At 39.9% G+C, this 17,294-nt stretch overlaps 1 protein-coding gene across 1 annotated transcript in view; it reads right to left on the reverse strand.

Annotated features, from left to right (window-relative positions):
• Nucleotides 1-17,294, reverse strand: part of LOC147317005 (voltage-dependent N-type calcium channel subunit alpha-1B-like) — a 337,402-nt gene that overhangs the window by 118,498 nt on the left and 201,610 nt on the right. The window contains exon 29 of the mRNA XM_086313576.1: nt 4,672-4,873. Coding sequence (XP_086169702.1) covers nt 4,672-4,873 — 202 coding nt within the window. The remainder of the gene's footprint in view (nt 1-4,671; nt 4,874-17,294) is intronic.

Below are 17,294 nucleotides of genomic sequence, written 5' to 3' on the forward strand. Positions count from 1 at the left end.
TCATTTCTGTCTGCCGTTTATTTACTTTCTGGCTCTTTGAAACGTCCCGGCAAAATGTTGAGGAAAACCACAGAGTTTTTAAAATGGATTAACAATGAGGTGAAGTTGTTGCTGCGAGTAACACAAAAGTACAAAGTTGCAAAAGCAAGTGAAAATTAAAGAATTTGAAGAAAAGCTATCTGGAGCATGTACAGACTGATATTAATCTTTAAGAGGGCTGTCAAAATTGAGAGCAAACAAAACAACTGCTGTATAATGCCCTCAGTTGTCTTTGTTTAATTGGTCACATAGCTGCATCATATGACTGACATGCGTCACTGTTTAGAAAGTCTCCATTTTCGCTGTCCACACTGTGACGCGAAAGCACCGTTTTCAAATGTATGCGTTTTCGAGAGCGTTTTGAAAATGCTGTGTTTTCCATGAGCGAAAACACTGTCTAAGTGTGGATGGAAGGTCAAAACAGAGAGAAAACCATGCGTTTTCAAACGAAAATCCTAACTTTTGTGCGGCTGTCTTCACCACTTAAAGACATGTTCCCACTAGGGATGGGTACCGGTGTCACCGGTTCTGACATAAACGGTAGCAACCAGACCGAAAAGCAGCGCACATTTTGGTGCTTTTTTTTCTTGAGCTGTGATACACTTCTAGCCAATCATTTTACGTTTCCGAGGATAGTAGGCGGGCCCAGGTACGTTCTTTTAGAGCAGAGCTACAGATTAAAAATGCCCAAGGCGAAGCTGTCAAAAGTCTGGCTGTACTTCACAGCAAAATATGCAAACTCAGCAGCCTGCAATAAGTGCTTTAAGCTGATACTGTGATACTGTCAAAGGAGGTAACACCTCAAATCTGATGAAACACCTGGCAATGCATAGCGTTTTTTTTAAAAGCCGAGAAATGCGCCGTATTTGATAGCTTGCTGCGAGACCTCACACCGTGCACATCTACTGCGGGTGGGTTGCCTGTTATTGGAGCCGAAGTTAGCAACATCCCCCAAAAACCCGAAGAGGAGAGTCCTGGCCCCTAGCCCTGCCAGTGTAGCAGAAATGATGACGGATGATGATGGCAGCAGCAGCCGTTCTTCTCTGTGTGAGTAGCTTAATGTTGTTCGTGTGTAATTTACGTTGAGTAGGCTAACCACGTTATTAAATTAATGCATGTAAGGTGAGCTAGCAAACGATACTCCCTTCACCCTGGACAAAAAGGCTAAAATGACCAAAGAATAAGAGAAAAACAGCTAAACATGAGAGGTTTTTGGACAAAGTTTGTGTTTTTTCCATTGTTTAAGCGCTGCTTCCAGTCAAGAGTGATGCCATATATGCCCCATAGCTGCAGAAAAGGCTAACATTGTTATATTTTTACAAAAAAACAGCTGAACATGAGAGGTTTTTGGACCAATGTTGTGTTCTCCATTCTTTAAGCACCGGTTCGAGCACTGTTTAAGCACCGGCACCTTATTTAAATATGAAATATTTTTAAAAATATTTCATATTTAAATAAGGTTAGTAGCCAGAAGTTTATTATTTAGGTCAGTCAACCAACACAAGCCAAATTTATACATATATTAATCATTCTAGATATAACACAGAAAGTTATTTTTTCAATATAGCTATGTTGTTCATTTACAAGTCCATCCTTCTGTGCCTGTCTCCTGTTTCCTGTTTTACTTTGATAGTCTTATGTCCTATGTTAGTGTATTAAGTTTTGCTTCCTCCCCATCTTGTTACATTGGATCTTTCCCAGCTGTATTCCTCCTGTGTTTCTACTTTTCTCGTTACTCCCTTGTGTATTTAGCCCTGTGTTTTTCTCTGCCTGTGTTTTTCTCTGTCCGTTGTCGCGTTGGTATCGTCATTTAACTGTGTGTCTCTCCTGTGGTCTTTCCTGAGTGGTCCTAGGTAACTCCCCGCCCCAGTTTCTTGTTTTTCTAGCTCCCTAGTTTTAGTTTCCTGTTTAGGTTATGTTTTGTGTTTTCTTTGCATGGATGTTCACAGCAAATAAAGCTGCCTCTTTGAGTTATCCCTGTGTGTGTTGAAACCTGCATTTGGGTCCACATTCTGCCTGCCACAGCACAATGCATGACAATGGCATGATCAGGAGTGAGATAAGATGCTGTCCCTAACTCCTAAACAGAATCCCTAACGCCCTGATCTCGTGACCCAACTTTAACCCTAATTCCACAACTGGCAAGAGGGGATCAGTATGCTGATTGTATTTGTAATACATCTTTGTATATTTTAACCTTAATCTGAATTATCAGACTCCTCCGTGGCAGTAGGTGTGAAAATGGTAGGTGGATAGAGTAGGTTTTAAAAATGAAAAATATGCATATATTTAAGAACATTGTTTTCTCACTTATAACAGATGTACCATCTGTAAACTCCAAAATGTTGTTCTCTGCGGGTTAGACTATCTACTGATATTTTTTACTTTTTTAGTATAGTAGTGAGATTTGTTTTCCGGTTAGGCTGGGGATACATTTTCCTGAAAAAAACAAAACAAAAACAATACAAAAAAACCACGCATGGGGGTCCCCCAGTCTTTTTTTTTAAAATTTATATGCTCCACTGCTTATTGACTGGTACACACGAGCAAGACCGTATAACCCCCATATTCCCATCCCTAACTATCTGTCACATTGGGCACTCTGTCCTATGCCTTGTTATTTGATTATGTTTGACACACAGCACTTTGGTCACCAGCTGTTGTTTTTAAATATGTTATAGAAATAAACTTGACACATTTTTTAAATTTATTTTTAAATGATATTAGATAACATCCAGAAGTTATCATTAGTTCTCCTTCACAACGTGTAGTTTTATTATTTATGTGTTATCACACATGGGGATTTTACGGGATTGCTTGATTTTTTTTTTATATTTTAAATGTTCAGACAGTTTTTGATGCCTCTATCACAAATACTGATTCATTTTGATGGAAATAAAGATCAGTGAAAATTTCAACCTTTTTAATAGTTTTTGAGATGATCATGTTCTAACATTGTCTTTTGTTTAAAAAACAGCAACAACAACAAAAAAAAGCATGAAAGTGGGTGGAAGCCTTTTTTTTTAAAAAAAAATGCATAAAAAATTGAGGCTAAAATGATCAATACATACCCAAACTTTGGTTAGTTTGGTTTTTGTGCTGATTTCAGATGGCAAGACCCAAGTCTTCAAAACAAAAAAATCACTTAAATAACAAAAATATCTTCTGAATTATAGCATTACCACTCAGAGAAACTTGGTATTACATGCGGTGTTCCCCAAGGGTCAGTGTTGGGACCAAAACTTTTCAATGTATACATAAATGATATTTTTGATGTTTCTCAAGTACTTAAACTCATACTGTTCGCAGATGACACCAACATATTTTTCAGTAGCGATGATTACACTGATCTTGTAATGACCGTAAACAGGGAGCTAAAATTAATTTAAAAAATGGATGGATATAAATAAATTATCATTAAATATAAATAAAGCTAAAGCAATGATTTCGGTAATTTAAAATATAATATTGAATTACCAATTATCATTGAAGGTGTACCCATTGATAATGTGAGTGAAAACAAATTTATGGGAGTCATAATTGATAACAAAATTTCATGGAAACCACACGTCAGAGACATAAAACCCAAAATTTCCAGAAGCCTCGCAGTTTTGAACAAAGTGAAACCATACCTTGATAAAGATGCACTTCGTACTCTGTACTGTACCCTGGTTCTTCCATATCTTACATATTGTGTGGAAGTGTGGGGAAACACATATAAAAATACAACTAATCCATTAGTCACAGTACAGAAACGAGCACTGCGTATTATTCACAAGGCTGGTTATCTAGATCATACTCACAAACTCTTTCTTCAGGCAAAGTTACTTAAATTCCAGGATCTGGTTAATTACAATACATCTATAATCTTATACAAAGCCTTTAATAAACTTCTACCTACAAATTTACAAATTATATTTGAAATTCGAGAAAGGGTTTATAATGTGAGAGGCTTCAGGGAATTCAAACTACCCAGAAATTGAACAACCCGTAAAGGTTTTTGTGTGTCTCTATGTGGTGTGAATATCTGGAACAGTCTGAGTTTACTACTGAAACAATGCAAAAATATTCATAGATTTAAATTCCTCTACAAACAGTTGGTCTGGTCACAGTATACTCAATGATGGTTTTAGTGTGCTCTGTAATGTCTGTTCTCTTACCATTGCTGGTATGATTCCAAAAAAAAAAAAAGTGTGTGTATGTATGTACATATATGTACATGTGTGTGTAGATTTAATAAATGTATGTATGTATATTTGTCACTATGTAATTATTATTGCCTGTTACCTGTGGTAACGCAATTTATAATTATTATATATTCTGTATTTAGTTATGATGGTTCTGATTGTTGTTTGCGAGCTGCCGTTGAGATGCTTGCATGTGCCCGGGGCTGTTGATGGTTTGTTTGGTTGTAACGATGGGCGTAGCTGTGGGAAGCTTATTGTTTTTTGTTGATGAGTGAGTATAGGGGTGGGATTTAATAAGTTTTCTTCGTCCCACTCCTTTTCAGGTAATTTTTGTTTTTTGTTTTGTGCACTTTATGTTCAATATATGTATTTTGTTGTGCCTGAAATGAACAAATAAATGAATGAATGAACATATTGTAATACTAAATACTTCTGAGCTCTTTACCTCATTTTTTTCTAGGCTGCACTCAGACAAGGCCTTGTCTCCTTGTTCCTGGAAGGTGATGATGATTAGAGCAACAAAGATGTTGACAAAGAAGAAGGGGAAAACGACAAAGTAGACCACGTAGAAGATTGACATTTCTATCCGATAGCCTGGACTGGGACCCTGGTCTTCAAAGGTGGCATCCACGGAGTGCTTCAGAACACTGCAGCAAGGAAGGTACAGGAACATATCCATGCAATCACTTTAAGCTAAGCATTATAAACTATATAACTCAGGCTAGGAAACGTTGCTGTGTGTGTTTCCCAAGAGAACAAAGTGAAACAATTCTTTAGTTAAAGCAAAGTAAAATTAGCTATTAGCTAGAGCAGACTGCAGGATAGTGGGGATTGTTGTGTGTCTTCCCCCTCTCCTCACTTTCACTATCCAATAAAGGCAAATTGCAAAAAACTAAAAAACAAACAAAAAGAAAACAAAAGGTTACGAGAAATAAGCTGTATATACAGTGGGTAAAACAAATACTGAACACGTCACCAGTCTTCTGTATATATATTTCTAAAGTTGCTGTTGACATGAGATGTTGACATGAATTACTACCAGAAGTTGGTAACAACCCATCCAGTTCACACATGCAAAGAAATCAGGCACTGATATCCCTAAATTAAGTTACCGTAATTGTCGGGCTATAAGCCGCTACTTTTTGCACAAGTTGTACGCATTGGCTTCAAATCCTTAAGGTTCTTTTTCTTTTCCATAGATGAGATTGGATTCAGGTTAGGTAATTGACTGCAGGATTCTATCAGTTTTATTTTCTTTCTCTGAAACCAGTTGAGAGTTTCTTTGAGTGTGTGTTTGGGATCATTGCCTTCCTGAAACATCCACCCTCATTTCATCCCCGTCATCCTGTTAGATGGCAGCAGATTTTTTTTATTAACAATGTCTTGATACACTGATACATTTTTCCATTGATCCTTCCTTCAATTAAAATAAGTGGTGCCAGTGCATTATGATGAAAAACAGGCCTCACACCATGATGTTCCTTCTTCTAAACTTCACTCTTGGGGTTGTATGTTTGAGGTGATAAGCTTTCCCTTTTAACCTCAAAATATGGTGTGTATTATGGCATCAAAAGAGTTCAATTTTGTTCTTATCTGACCAGAATATATGCTCCCAGTTTTTCACAGGCTTTTCTAAATGTTGCTCAACTAAGTTTAATTGTGTTTCAACATGCGTTTTCTTTAGCAATGTAGTGATGCTTGGTGAGCATGCATACAGGCCTTGGCAGTTGAGGGCATTTTTTTTCTTTTAAAACAATTATACTTGCTGATTTCAGGTCATTCTTTAGCTCTCCACTAGTGGTCCATGGTTCTTGGACAACTTTTCTGATATTTTTTTTTCACTCCTCTTTTTGAAATCTTGCAGGGAACACCTGGTTGTGGCCAGTGTTGGGGAGTAACGGAATTAATGTACTGCCGTTACGTATTTAAAATACAAAATATGAGTAACTGTATTCCATTAGTTACCGTTTAAAAAGGTGGTACTTAGAATACAGTTACTGAAATAAAGTGATTACACGGCGGTATTTTTCTGTTTCATATGTTCGGCTATGCCCTCTCTATTTTTGGTTTCCACACCCCAAACAAAACACGCATTAAGAGGCCTGTGTCTCAATCTCGCAGCCCATGTCACCTCTACTTGCGGCCCACATAATGATGTGAAGAAATATTTTTAAAAATTATTCACAAAAATGATTTAATATGAAGGCAATAGGCAGAGTGTTACAGGCACAGCCATAAAGAATGTAGCTTCATGGACAGTGTAGTCCCTTCTGCAGGGAGAATGGACTGCCGTACCCGTTATGTGTCTGTGAGCGAGGGAGGGAGCTGTCACCGAGCAGAAACGGGAGCTGGAAGCATGCAAATATAATAATAACCACTGCAGCCAAAAAGAGTGCCTGACGAGCCCAGTTATAAGTAAGCTATTAAGACTCGGCTGTACACTTTTTTCGTGTTTTCCTCCGAAAAAAATAAGTTCCATTGGAGCAGCCTTTCAACGCCTCTCTCTGTCTCTCGCTAGCAAAGTTGACCGAGACATAAAGTAAAGCTAGTTTTCGGCTATGAGACCGACGCGGAACCCGACATATTAGCCAGAGGTCCCTTTACTACGGTTCGGAGCCGCGGACCTGTTTTATATACGCGTGCAGAGGTAGAAAGAGTACTAAAATATTTTACTCAAGTAAAAGTACCATTACTTTGCTGAAATTTTACTCAAGTACAAGTAAAATTACCTGTCTAAAAATGTACTCAAGTAAAAGTAAAAAGTAGCTCATTTAAAATGTACTCAGAGTAAAAGTTACATAGTTACTTTTCTGTCAGCAGGAGGACAGCCGCTTCTGAGTAGTGCAAAAAAAGACAGTGGGATATAAATCTCAAAGTAGTTCTTTTTTTAGTGAAAAGAAAAACTTTACAAATTAAAGTGCCGTGGCAGTTAAACTGCAAGTCTATACATGAAAATGGATAATGGTCACCAAACCAATCAACCAAACTGTCAGGTATCACAGTGTTTTCAATACAAAACCATATCATTCTTTCACATGAGAATGTGTTCTAAACTGTCAAATAAGAGAACAAGTACTGAACTGAACGGCAGCTGCTTTAAAAATGTTTTTTTAATTTTTTAAACTTGGCACCTGCCCTACTGTACCTCTAGATTAAAGTTCCTTTGTATCCATCCTAGAGTGTTACTCTCTGAACTTCCTGTTAATTTTGAGGAGCAGTTGATTTTCAAAGTTAGTAGAGTTCATCCTTGCTCACTTTGCAGTGAACAGTAGTCCAGCACAGCTAAAGAGATGCTCGAAGGCAGCTGAGGCAGGCAGGCCAGTGTTAAGTTTGAGAGAAAGTTTTTTGACGTCCCTAATAAGACATCAATGCATTACATAGCTACCGCTGGTAAAATATACCAATATACCTCGTGTTTTTTTTATTGGACAGTAACAGGCTAGTTAACGGGAGGTTGCAAGTGCTAATTTACAAGTAACAGAAGTCAGCTGTCTTTGACTAATCTAAGGTAAGTGAGCACTCTGTTATTCTTTTGCCTGCAGTGTGAACATATGTGGGTTAAGTAAGAAAGTAGCCGCTTCTGTCTTTAATTTAACTATTTTTTAAAATAAATAATTATTATTAACAAACAGGAAAAACGTAGGTAAACACATTTTCTTTTGGCAATTTACCAACCCAGTAAAAAAAATGTAAGTTGCGTGGACAACAACGTGCCCGATTACAGCAAGTTGCTGTACCAACCAACGTTATCTGTGTTCTTCACAGATGTCTTAACTTAATGTGATTAATTTGAACACAGCCTTTTTGCTACCATAATGGTACGAGTTGTATTTAACTTACCTCTACATGCTTGCGCAGGTTTGATGTGGAATTTTTAAAAGCTGCTAACTCGGTCTCTCTGGGCAAACACAGCTTACACTGCATAATAAAGCTGTTGCCTTTCTTGCACTTGAAGCCGAAATGGTCCCTTAAATACGGCCAGGGGTTCACATCCGTTTCTTCGAGTTCAGGGTCAGCAGAATTCGACGGGGCTTCTTTTTTCACTAGATCCGTGACACCGACGTCAGACTCCATCTTTAATGTGACCTTAGTGCCAAGTTGTTCTACTACCCATCATTCCCTGCAGTATTTCCGAAGCGCAATGTTTTTTTGCTTTGTTTTTTTAATTTACTCAGTAACGGGTGTGATTGAAAACGTAGCGAACTACAATACTTTAAAAAAAATACGCTTAAGTAAAAGTAAAATTACAGCCTTGAAAAATGACTTTAAAAAGTACAAATACACAAAAAAACTACTCAATTACAGTAACGCAAGTAAATGTAATTCGCTACTTTCCACCTCTGATTGTTACTGACATCTTTTGAGAATTTCATGTCAATAGCACATTTCGAAATATATATAATATAAAATTAGTGGCATGTTCAATACTTATTTTACCCACTGTAATGGACTTTGAGAAGAAGTCCTGGCCAAGTGTTATATATCGTTTTACAGAAAATTACTCACAGAACTATCTATGAAATAAAAAGCACTGGAGTTCTTTAAATTTGTTGAAGACATTTCATCTCTCATCTGTGAAACTTCTGAAACTTTCATTTCCACCATTCATTAAAAAAGGGTAGAGAGTTCCAGGTATTTAAACACTAGTGAGAGTTATCCCTTAAAGAGGGTTGTTGACCCACTATTGATCAGACGGCTCATCACATGAGCCAAGGTGTGAAAAAGGGTGTGGGTCATTATTAGCAGAGATTTCAGGTAAACCATTGTGAGACGTTGCCTCACCCTATCATGTGACCTATTGAGATCACCTGATAGAAGATGTGAGTGGGCATTAAGGCACCTGGGAAGGGTTCTCAAAACTGGCAGACAGTTGGTGTTGAAAGACTGTGATGTAACAGTGTTATAACACTGGGAAATGTATAAAAAAATTATTTCTAGGAAAATATTTACAAAAGTTAATCCTGGTTTGTAAAGTCTTATTGACTTGCTATATTATTTTAGCATATTACTTATGTAAGCATTCCCCTTAAGTGTCAGGTCACTAATTATTGGTCCATCTGTGCTCACGCTAATCAACTCTTCACTGGCGTCTGGTATAGTTCCGGTTTATTTTAAAAGTGCTGCTATTCTCCCACTTAAAAAAAACAAAACCTCAGCTAGACCCATCTCTTTGGAGCAGCTACAGACCTATCTCTAAATTACCCTTAATTGCTAAGCTTCTAGAAAAGGTTGTGGCTAAGCAACTTATACCAACTCTGGACAAACATAGCATTTGCGATAAGTTTCAATCCGGCTTTCGCAGAGCTCACTCCACAGAAACAGCCCTTCTTAGGGTCTCAAGTGACATTTTGATGAATAATGATGCAGGAAAATGCTCGGTCCCACTTATGTTGGACCTCACATCGGCTTTTGACACTGTTGACCACCACATCCTCCTCGAAAGGCTTAAATATTGGGTTGGTGTATCGGATACTGCCTTGGAGTGGTTCTCCTCATATCTACATAACCGATCTTTTTCTGTGGTGGTCTCTGATTTTAGGTTATCCTCTGCCTCCCTTACTTATGGTGTCCCTCAGGGTTCGGTTTTGGGGCCTTTATTGTTCTTAATATATCTTCTCCCGCTCCAGCATATAATGGGCTCTTTTGAGGACATTTCTTATCACTGTTATGCTGATGATATTCAGTTGTACATCTCTTTTAAGCCCCAGGATTTATCTAACCTTCAGCTTTTAAATCACTGCTTAGATTCCATCAAACGTTGGATGGCTGTAAATTTCCTCCAACTCAACGAGGGGAAAACTAATATGTGCTCTGGACAGATTTGTATCCCAGATAATGAAAGCCCTTGGTCCTCTTTCTGTGTACCGTATTTTCACGACCATAAGGCGCACTTAAAAGTCTTAGATTTTCTTCAAAAAGTGCGGCGCGCCCTATAGCGCGGTGCGCCCTATGTGTTGTAAGGAGGACGTAGTAGAGAACACCATGAGAACGTTAAAGGGTGAAGTGTGGGCGTTGATCGTATATACCGGGACAATCGCACATACCTGTATAAAAGAACAGGTATGTGCATTATGCAGGACATCGTTGTTTTAACAACCCTGAAAATGGCAAAGAGACACGCTTACGAAGCACAGTTTAAACTGAAGGCCATCAGCTACGCGGAGGAACATGGAAATCGAGCAGCGGCGAGAGAATTTAAGATTAACGAATTGATGGTTCGCAAATGGAGGAAGCTGGAAAACAAGCTCCGGCAGGTCAAGAAAACGCAGCTGAGTTTCCGCGGACATAAGGCGAGGTGGCCCGAGTTGGAGGAAAGACTCGAGCGGTGGATCATCGAGCAAAGAGCGAGCGGGAGAAGCGTTTCGACGGTCACCATTCAGCTAAAAGCAGTTTCACTAGCTGAAGAGATGAACATTGAACATTTCCAAGGAGGTCCGTCTTGGTGCTTTCGTTTTATGAAACGGTGCCATTTTTCCATCCGGACCAGGACTACGGTAGCGCAGCAACTTCCAGCGGATTATAAGGAAAAGCTGGCCATCTTCCGCTCCTACTGCAGCAAACACATCGGCGACAAAAACATCCAACCCAGCCACATCACAAACATGGACGAGGTCCCGCTCACTTTTGACATCCCGGTGAGTCACACTGTGGAGAAGAAGGGGACCAGCACGGTAGCGATATGCACAACGGGGTATGAAAAGTCTTCTTTTACTGTTGTGCTTGGCTGCCATGCTAATGGACAGAAACTGCCGCCTATGGTGATTTTTAAGCGAAAGACTTTGCCTAAAGAGAAGTTTCCAGCAGAAATCATCATTAAGGCAAATGAAAAGGGGTGGATGGATGAGGAAATGATGAAAGACTGGCTGAGGGAGGTGTATGAAAGGAGACCAGGTGGTTTTTTCCACGCAGTTTCACTAAGAGTGGAAGGCAGCGCCGGGCGAGTTACGCCACAATTTGCCAATGGATTGTAGATGCTTGGGCTAACATGTCTGCTGGCACTGTTGTTCGAGCTTTCGCAAAAGCCGGCATCGTTTCCGAGGAGCCGCACGGCACAGAAAGTGACTCTGACAGTGAAGACAGTGAACCTGGCATGTTTGATGGAGATTTAGCGCAGCTGTTCAATTCAGACACAGAGGATGAGGACTTCGATGGGTTTGATTGATGATAAAAATGTGAGTACCAAACTTTGTTTTGCTCCTGCTTTATTTTTAAATACGCACACTTGTATGCTTGTGTGTTGTTGATGATGACTATTATTGGTAATAAAAATGTGAGTACCAAACTCAGTTTTGCTCCTGCTTTATTTTTAAATATGCACACTTGTATGCTTGTGTGTTGTTGATGATGACGATTACCGGCAATAGAAATGTGAGTAAGGTACCGAATTCAGGTTTGCTCCCGCTTTATTTTTAAATACGCATACGGTACTTGTATGCGCCCTATGGTCCAGTGCGCCTTATGTGTGTGTTAAATACAGTAAGGGCACACATAACTGAGACTGCGCCTTTTAGCACAGTGCGCCTTATGGTCGTGAAAATACGGTATGTTAAATCCTCTATCAGGAATTTAGGTGTCACTTTTGACTCGACTCTCACATTGGATGGGCATGTGAAATCTCTGGTTTGGTCTTGTTTTTATCATTTAAGAAATGTGTTAAGCCCTATTTTATCTCACTCGAAACTGGAGATAGCTATACATGCATTTATTTCCTCACTATAGAGATTGAAAATGTGACGTCATTTCCGGGGTAAAACCGCAAAGGATTGTAGGTACGAGTGGCAAGCGGTACTAGCGCATGCAGGCTTTCACATGAAAACAGTCACACAGCAATAAAAAGAAACACAAAGAATGGCAAGAAGCTGTTGTATTATTAACTGCAATAGCCAGTCGCAAGACAGCCACGGGAAGCTGACGGGTAAAGAGATTTTTTATCAGATTACGTCATGAAAGAGAAACTGTTCAAGCCATGTTTCCAATGTAACAAAGAGCAGACAGATGGCCTGGATTGCAGCTATTCGAAGACCAAATATAACATTCCAGAACACTCCAGCTCACATTTAAGTCTGCTCCAAGCATTTCCACAGAGTCTTCTGTTGTAGTTATTACGTAATTTATCATAACATAATTGTTGATGTAGGTTACAATTAAGCCTTATATTGATTTGAATTGAATTGGTTTCGCTATGCTGCTTTGTTCACTGTGGCTTTGCCTGCTAATATTTGTAGTGTTTTGTAGGAAAACCAGCCTAAATGCTGGAATGCGATCCAGACTGGGAACCCTCTATCAACCTGGGTCATACTAAGTTTAAAGCTGCTACCACAGCGAGATTTGATTGGTTAAGAGAGAGAGAGCGATATCAAAACAGCCACAAAAAGTCCCGTATATACAGTATGTGTCCAAGGGTTGTATTGAAGCAATCAAGTGATGAATAACTGTTTTCCAGTATGTTATTTTGCAATGTTTTTTGGTGTTTTTTGCATTATTGATTTGCTAATAAAGCATAATGGAATACAATTTTGCCTCTTTCTTGTAAGATTCTATAATAGAATGAAACAATATCGCCAGTTATAAATAAAGACAATAAATTGAATGAATTACGAAACACTTATTTTATTTCTATTAGATCTGAAAATGTTGTGTAATACTACAACCTAAAAAGACAAATAGATTGCGTTGGCCTGTACATGAGATAAAGGAAAGAAAATTAACAACAGCTGTGAAATGGAATAGTCCAAATCACCAAAGTAAACTGGACCTGGGCTTGTTGCAGGGATCTGAAGTTGCTAAACATTTTGTGAGTGTATGCATTCACACTTAGGACCATCTAATAATGAATATGTGCGTGATAAAAGTTGGGCAGCACGCTAACGTCCTTACTCCACTCTGTATGCACATATGGGTTTAACCCTTTCACTCCTTTGATTTTTCCTCGTACTTTTTTTTTTTGCATTTTCGTCAAGTCTGTCTTTGTACGGACCTGCCGTGTTCTCCGTCATTTTGTACATAACTGTTTTTGGGGCAAATAAAATGCAAGTAGGGATTAAAACCGCAGAATTAATGATTACTGGTGCTGGAAATGCTAGCGCTTGATGCAGTGTTTTGATTTTGCTGCCACTCGTACTCACAATGCAATGCGCGAAAGTCACGTGGTCTGTCAATCTCTATTGTAACTCTTTGTTTATGTGTCTAAGCAAAGGTTTTCTGGATCGTCTGCAGGTTGTGCAAAACACTGCAGCTAGGCTGTTGACAAAACCTCCAAGTATTCACATGTGACACCATTGCTATTTCAGCTACACTGGCTTCCTGTTGACTTTAGAGTACATTTTAAGATCCTAGTCTTGACATTTAGAGCCTTAGACTGGCACCACCCTACATCGCCGATCTGCTACAGCCCTATGTCCCTAGCAGGTCCCTGAGGTCATCTGATCAGGGCTTACTTGCTATAAAACAGACTAAGATGAGAACAAAGGGTGACAGAGCTTTTGCCACTGTGGCCCCGAGACTGTGGAACTCTCCTTCATACATTAAGAACCATGGACTCGGTAGTTGTTTTTAAAAAACAACTCAAAACTCACCTTTTTAAAACTGTTTTTGGTTAAATTTCTGCCTGTTTTATATTGTCTGGTTTACCCTTTGATTATTTGTTATCTTAAGTGCAGCACTTTGTGATTCTGTCTAGAAAGGTGCTATACAAATAAGATATATTTTTTATTTATTTATTATTTAAACGTCAGATATTTTAAATTTAGCTGTTTTTTGTTTGGTTCATCTCATTTTGAGTTAGGCACCATTTTGCAGCTTCTTATATTCTCTATATTATTTTACAAGTAGCTTGAAACAAAAGAGGAAGCCCATTCATGGTATGCATAAACTATTTTATTTACAAGAGGTGAAAACAGGTCAGTATATCAGTGGTGACATATAATTTGATGAGTAGCAGGAGTAGGAGGAGGGAACTGATCAATAATTTCTACTCTGGCTTTTACCAGTCGTATCTGCCCCTGTCCAACCATCTCACTCAAGTCACTGTGGCCTAAGCACACTCACATTTTGGCAAGGTTCACTATAAGTTCACTTCTACACCACAGTTTTTTTTACAGGACAGGATGGTCCTCTTACAATACACAACACAGGGGTCGGTGCATTGGTGGTTCTTGGTGTCCGGGGCTGGGCGCTCAGGTATGTACCAGCTCACTCCCGGTGGCTACTTGGCGGGGCCTGGCGCCTGTTGCTCGGTCAGGCCTCTTCCGTGGCGCGGGGGGCCCTCGGGCCTCCGGCCTCTGGGCCTGCGGCTCGGTCCACTCTGGCAGGCCGGTGCAGGCCCCTCTAGCTTCTGCTCGGTGGCTACTGGGTGACCCCTCGTCTGGGGATCCTCAGCCCTTCCCATGAGGGTGGCACGGATGCCCCTCCAGTGGTCCTCCTTGAGCTCTCGCACTCTGGGGCCTCTGGATGTCTGGGGCCTGGATCTCCTCCGTGCCTGCTTCATGCCCTGGGGGATGGGGCTATGGCTCCCTACACCCTCTTGTGGACCATTACATGGGGAAACCATTTGAATACAAGCGCGCTGATCCACACTGGTGTGCACATGGATGCTCACTGTTCGTAGACTTAAATCACACCTTTCTTGGCTGCTACTTCAAAGCACATTGTGCGCTGTCTGTCCTGCGTACTGCACAACAATATTCAATATTTAGTATTTACTGCTGTTTACACTTAGCTAGATTAATGCAATGGTGTTGTGTTTAGTATGTTGCTTTGTTTTGTTTTTTTTGCTTGTTTTCTATTCTTTTTCTCTCAACAGGTGATCCAGGAGATTTTTATTTTTATTTTTTTCCCCTTTCTCACTGTCCCTCTCCCCTTCTGTTTTTCTTTTCCTTCCTCTTTCTTTCTCCCTTTCCTATCCCTCACTCATGTCTGTCCCGTCTGTAACAATTGAAAATAAAATAAAATAAATAATAAAAACAAAGGTCGATCAAATGGACCAATACGGTAATGCCCTGATCATCCATTTGGCAAAATAAATCCATTGGGTATCCTTGTTGGTCTTCAGACAACAATTCTGACGGCTAAAGAACCAAATGGGACAGGCAAAAAACAAAAAAACAAAAACAAATAACCACCTCCCACCGTAAAGGTGCGAGGTGCTTGTGTTGCATTGGTTACCCCCCTTGGTTACAAAAGACAAGGCACTATGTGTGTGTGTGTGTGTGCACGTGTGTGTGTGTGTCATGGGGGTGCGTTTGTGTGACCTCCTGCTCACAACTGTTTTTAACAACATCCTTGGTCATAAAGAGGGTAATCTCCCCCACACCGAATATATGGCTCAATTCCTGTATTGGTTCACCATGCACAACACAAGTCTGTGACCTGCCACAGAGAAGGCTCTGTCGCCACAAGAATGAAGTAGTCCGTGGAATTGACAACATGAGTTTTGAACTGGACCTCATGGTTTTCTCTAGAGCAAAAATAATTAGGAGCTCAGACAGGTAAGAAGGGGCTTGGCTGGTAAGTGCCTTAAAAACAAAAAAGTAAGAGTTTAAATTGGATCCTGTAAGGAACAGTGACCCAGTGTAAAGAGGCTGGGGTTATATGCTCCTTCCATTTAGTGCCAGTTAGTTCTGAAATTTCAAGTTATTTTCTCGAAATTTTGAGATAAGTAACACGGAATTTTGAGTTAGTGCTGCCAATCGGTAATCTACGTGGTAATCTACGTGAATGATGTCATTTCCTTGTTACCCGGAAGCTGAAGCCCTCAGCTACAAATGACATGGCTAAGCTACCAGTATTACAGTAGCTTAGCTACTGTAATACTAATGCACAAATTGCTGAGTATTTTCAGTGTGGCTTCAGAAATGCTGAAATCCTTGTGTTATTAGCCGAATCACATGGCATTACTATCGGCAAACATACTCTCGAAAGCACCAATTTGTTGCGATCCGGTTTTGAGTGGGCATTCCTCTGTGCCATATCCTTCCAGGTAACAACAAAATGACATCGTTCATGTAGATTGCTAATTGGCAGAGCTAACTCGAATTTTTTAACTACTTTTCTCAAAAATTTGAATTACGGCCCTGGTCATAATGTCTCTTGGTGGCTGTTTCTTGTTCTGTCTGTGTCTTTAAGTCCCTGCAGGTCCCTGATTGGATAAGCTGACGGCTGCTGATTGGTCCCCTGATCATGGTTGCTTTAAAAATCCCTCACCAGCAGTTGTTCGGGGCAGCAACTGACAGCAGCATAGACCTGACCCTGGCCTCCAAACTTTGTGATATTTGTGACTCTCGTGACTTACTGAGCTTTGTACATAGTATGTACAATAGTTTTCACTTGTAAATAGCACATTGTAAATAGCACTGAAACAGAAGGGGTGAGCTGCCTTATTATTTTCCTTGTACTATTTTCTCCTGTTTATTTCAGTTAGGGAGTTAGGTGTAGCGTTTGTCTTTTGTTTGGTTTTTGTTTCACATAGGGTTTTAGATAGCACCTCCTCACCTGACTTAGCTTGTTTTGTTTGTTATTTTGGCCTTTGTTCACCCCGGAGCTTCATTTTCAGTGTAGAAAAATAAAGCACCGTTCACTAAGAAATTGTGTTTTCTGTGTATGGTTTTGGGGCCCAGGGCGGGTTCACTTCCTTTTTTAACTCTTATGTTACGTTCCTGTACCCCTAGACTGGGACGTAACAATGTGTCTGTGAAGGTTCTCAGTCATCCAGGTCATCGTAGTCAAAGGAGCTTGCAAAGAAAAGCGTCTGGACTTCTTTAAGTTGCTTGAAGACGTTTCACCTCTCATCCGAGAAGCTTCTTCAGTTCTAAGGTCAAATGGTGAAGAGTCCCAGATATAAACCTAGTGGGAGTATCCCCCCCACAGAGGGACAAAAGGACCCCCTGGGACGTAACAATGAAATCCTTGTGTTATTAGCCGAATCCCATGGCATTACTATCGGCAAACATACTCTAGAAAGTGCCAATTTGTTGCAATCCGGTTTTGAGTAGGCATTCCTCTGTGCCATATCCTTCCAGGTAACAACAAAATGTCGTTCATGTAGATTGCTAATTGGCAGAGCCAACTCAA

The sequence above is a fragment of the Aulonocara sp. 'chitande type north' Nkhata Bay genome, linkage group LG12, assembly GCF_057382095.1.
Source record: "Aulonocara sp. 'chitande type north' Nkhata Bay isolate Kocher_YH1m ecotype deep benthic linkage group LG12, A_spYH_male_GT1.1, whole genome shotgun sequence".
NCBI classification, from domain to species: Eukaryota; Metazoa; Chordata; class Actinopteri; order Cichliformes; family Cichlidae; genus Aulonocara; species Aulonocara sp. 'chitande type north' Nkhata Bay.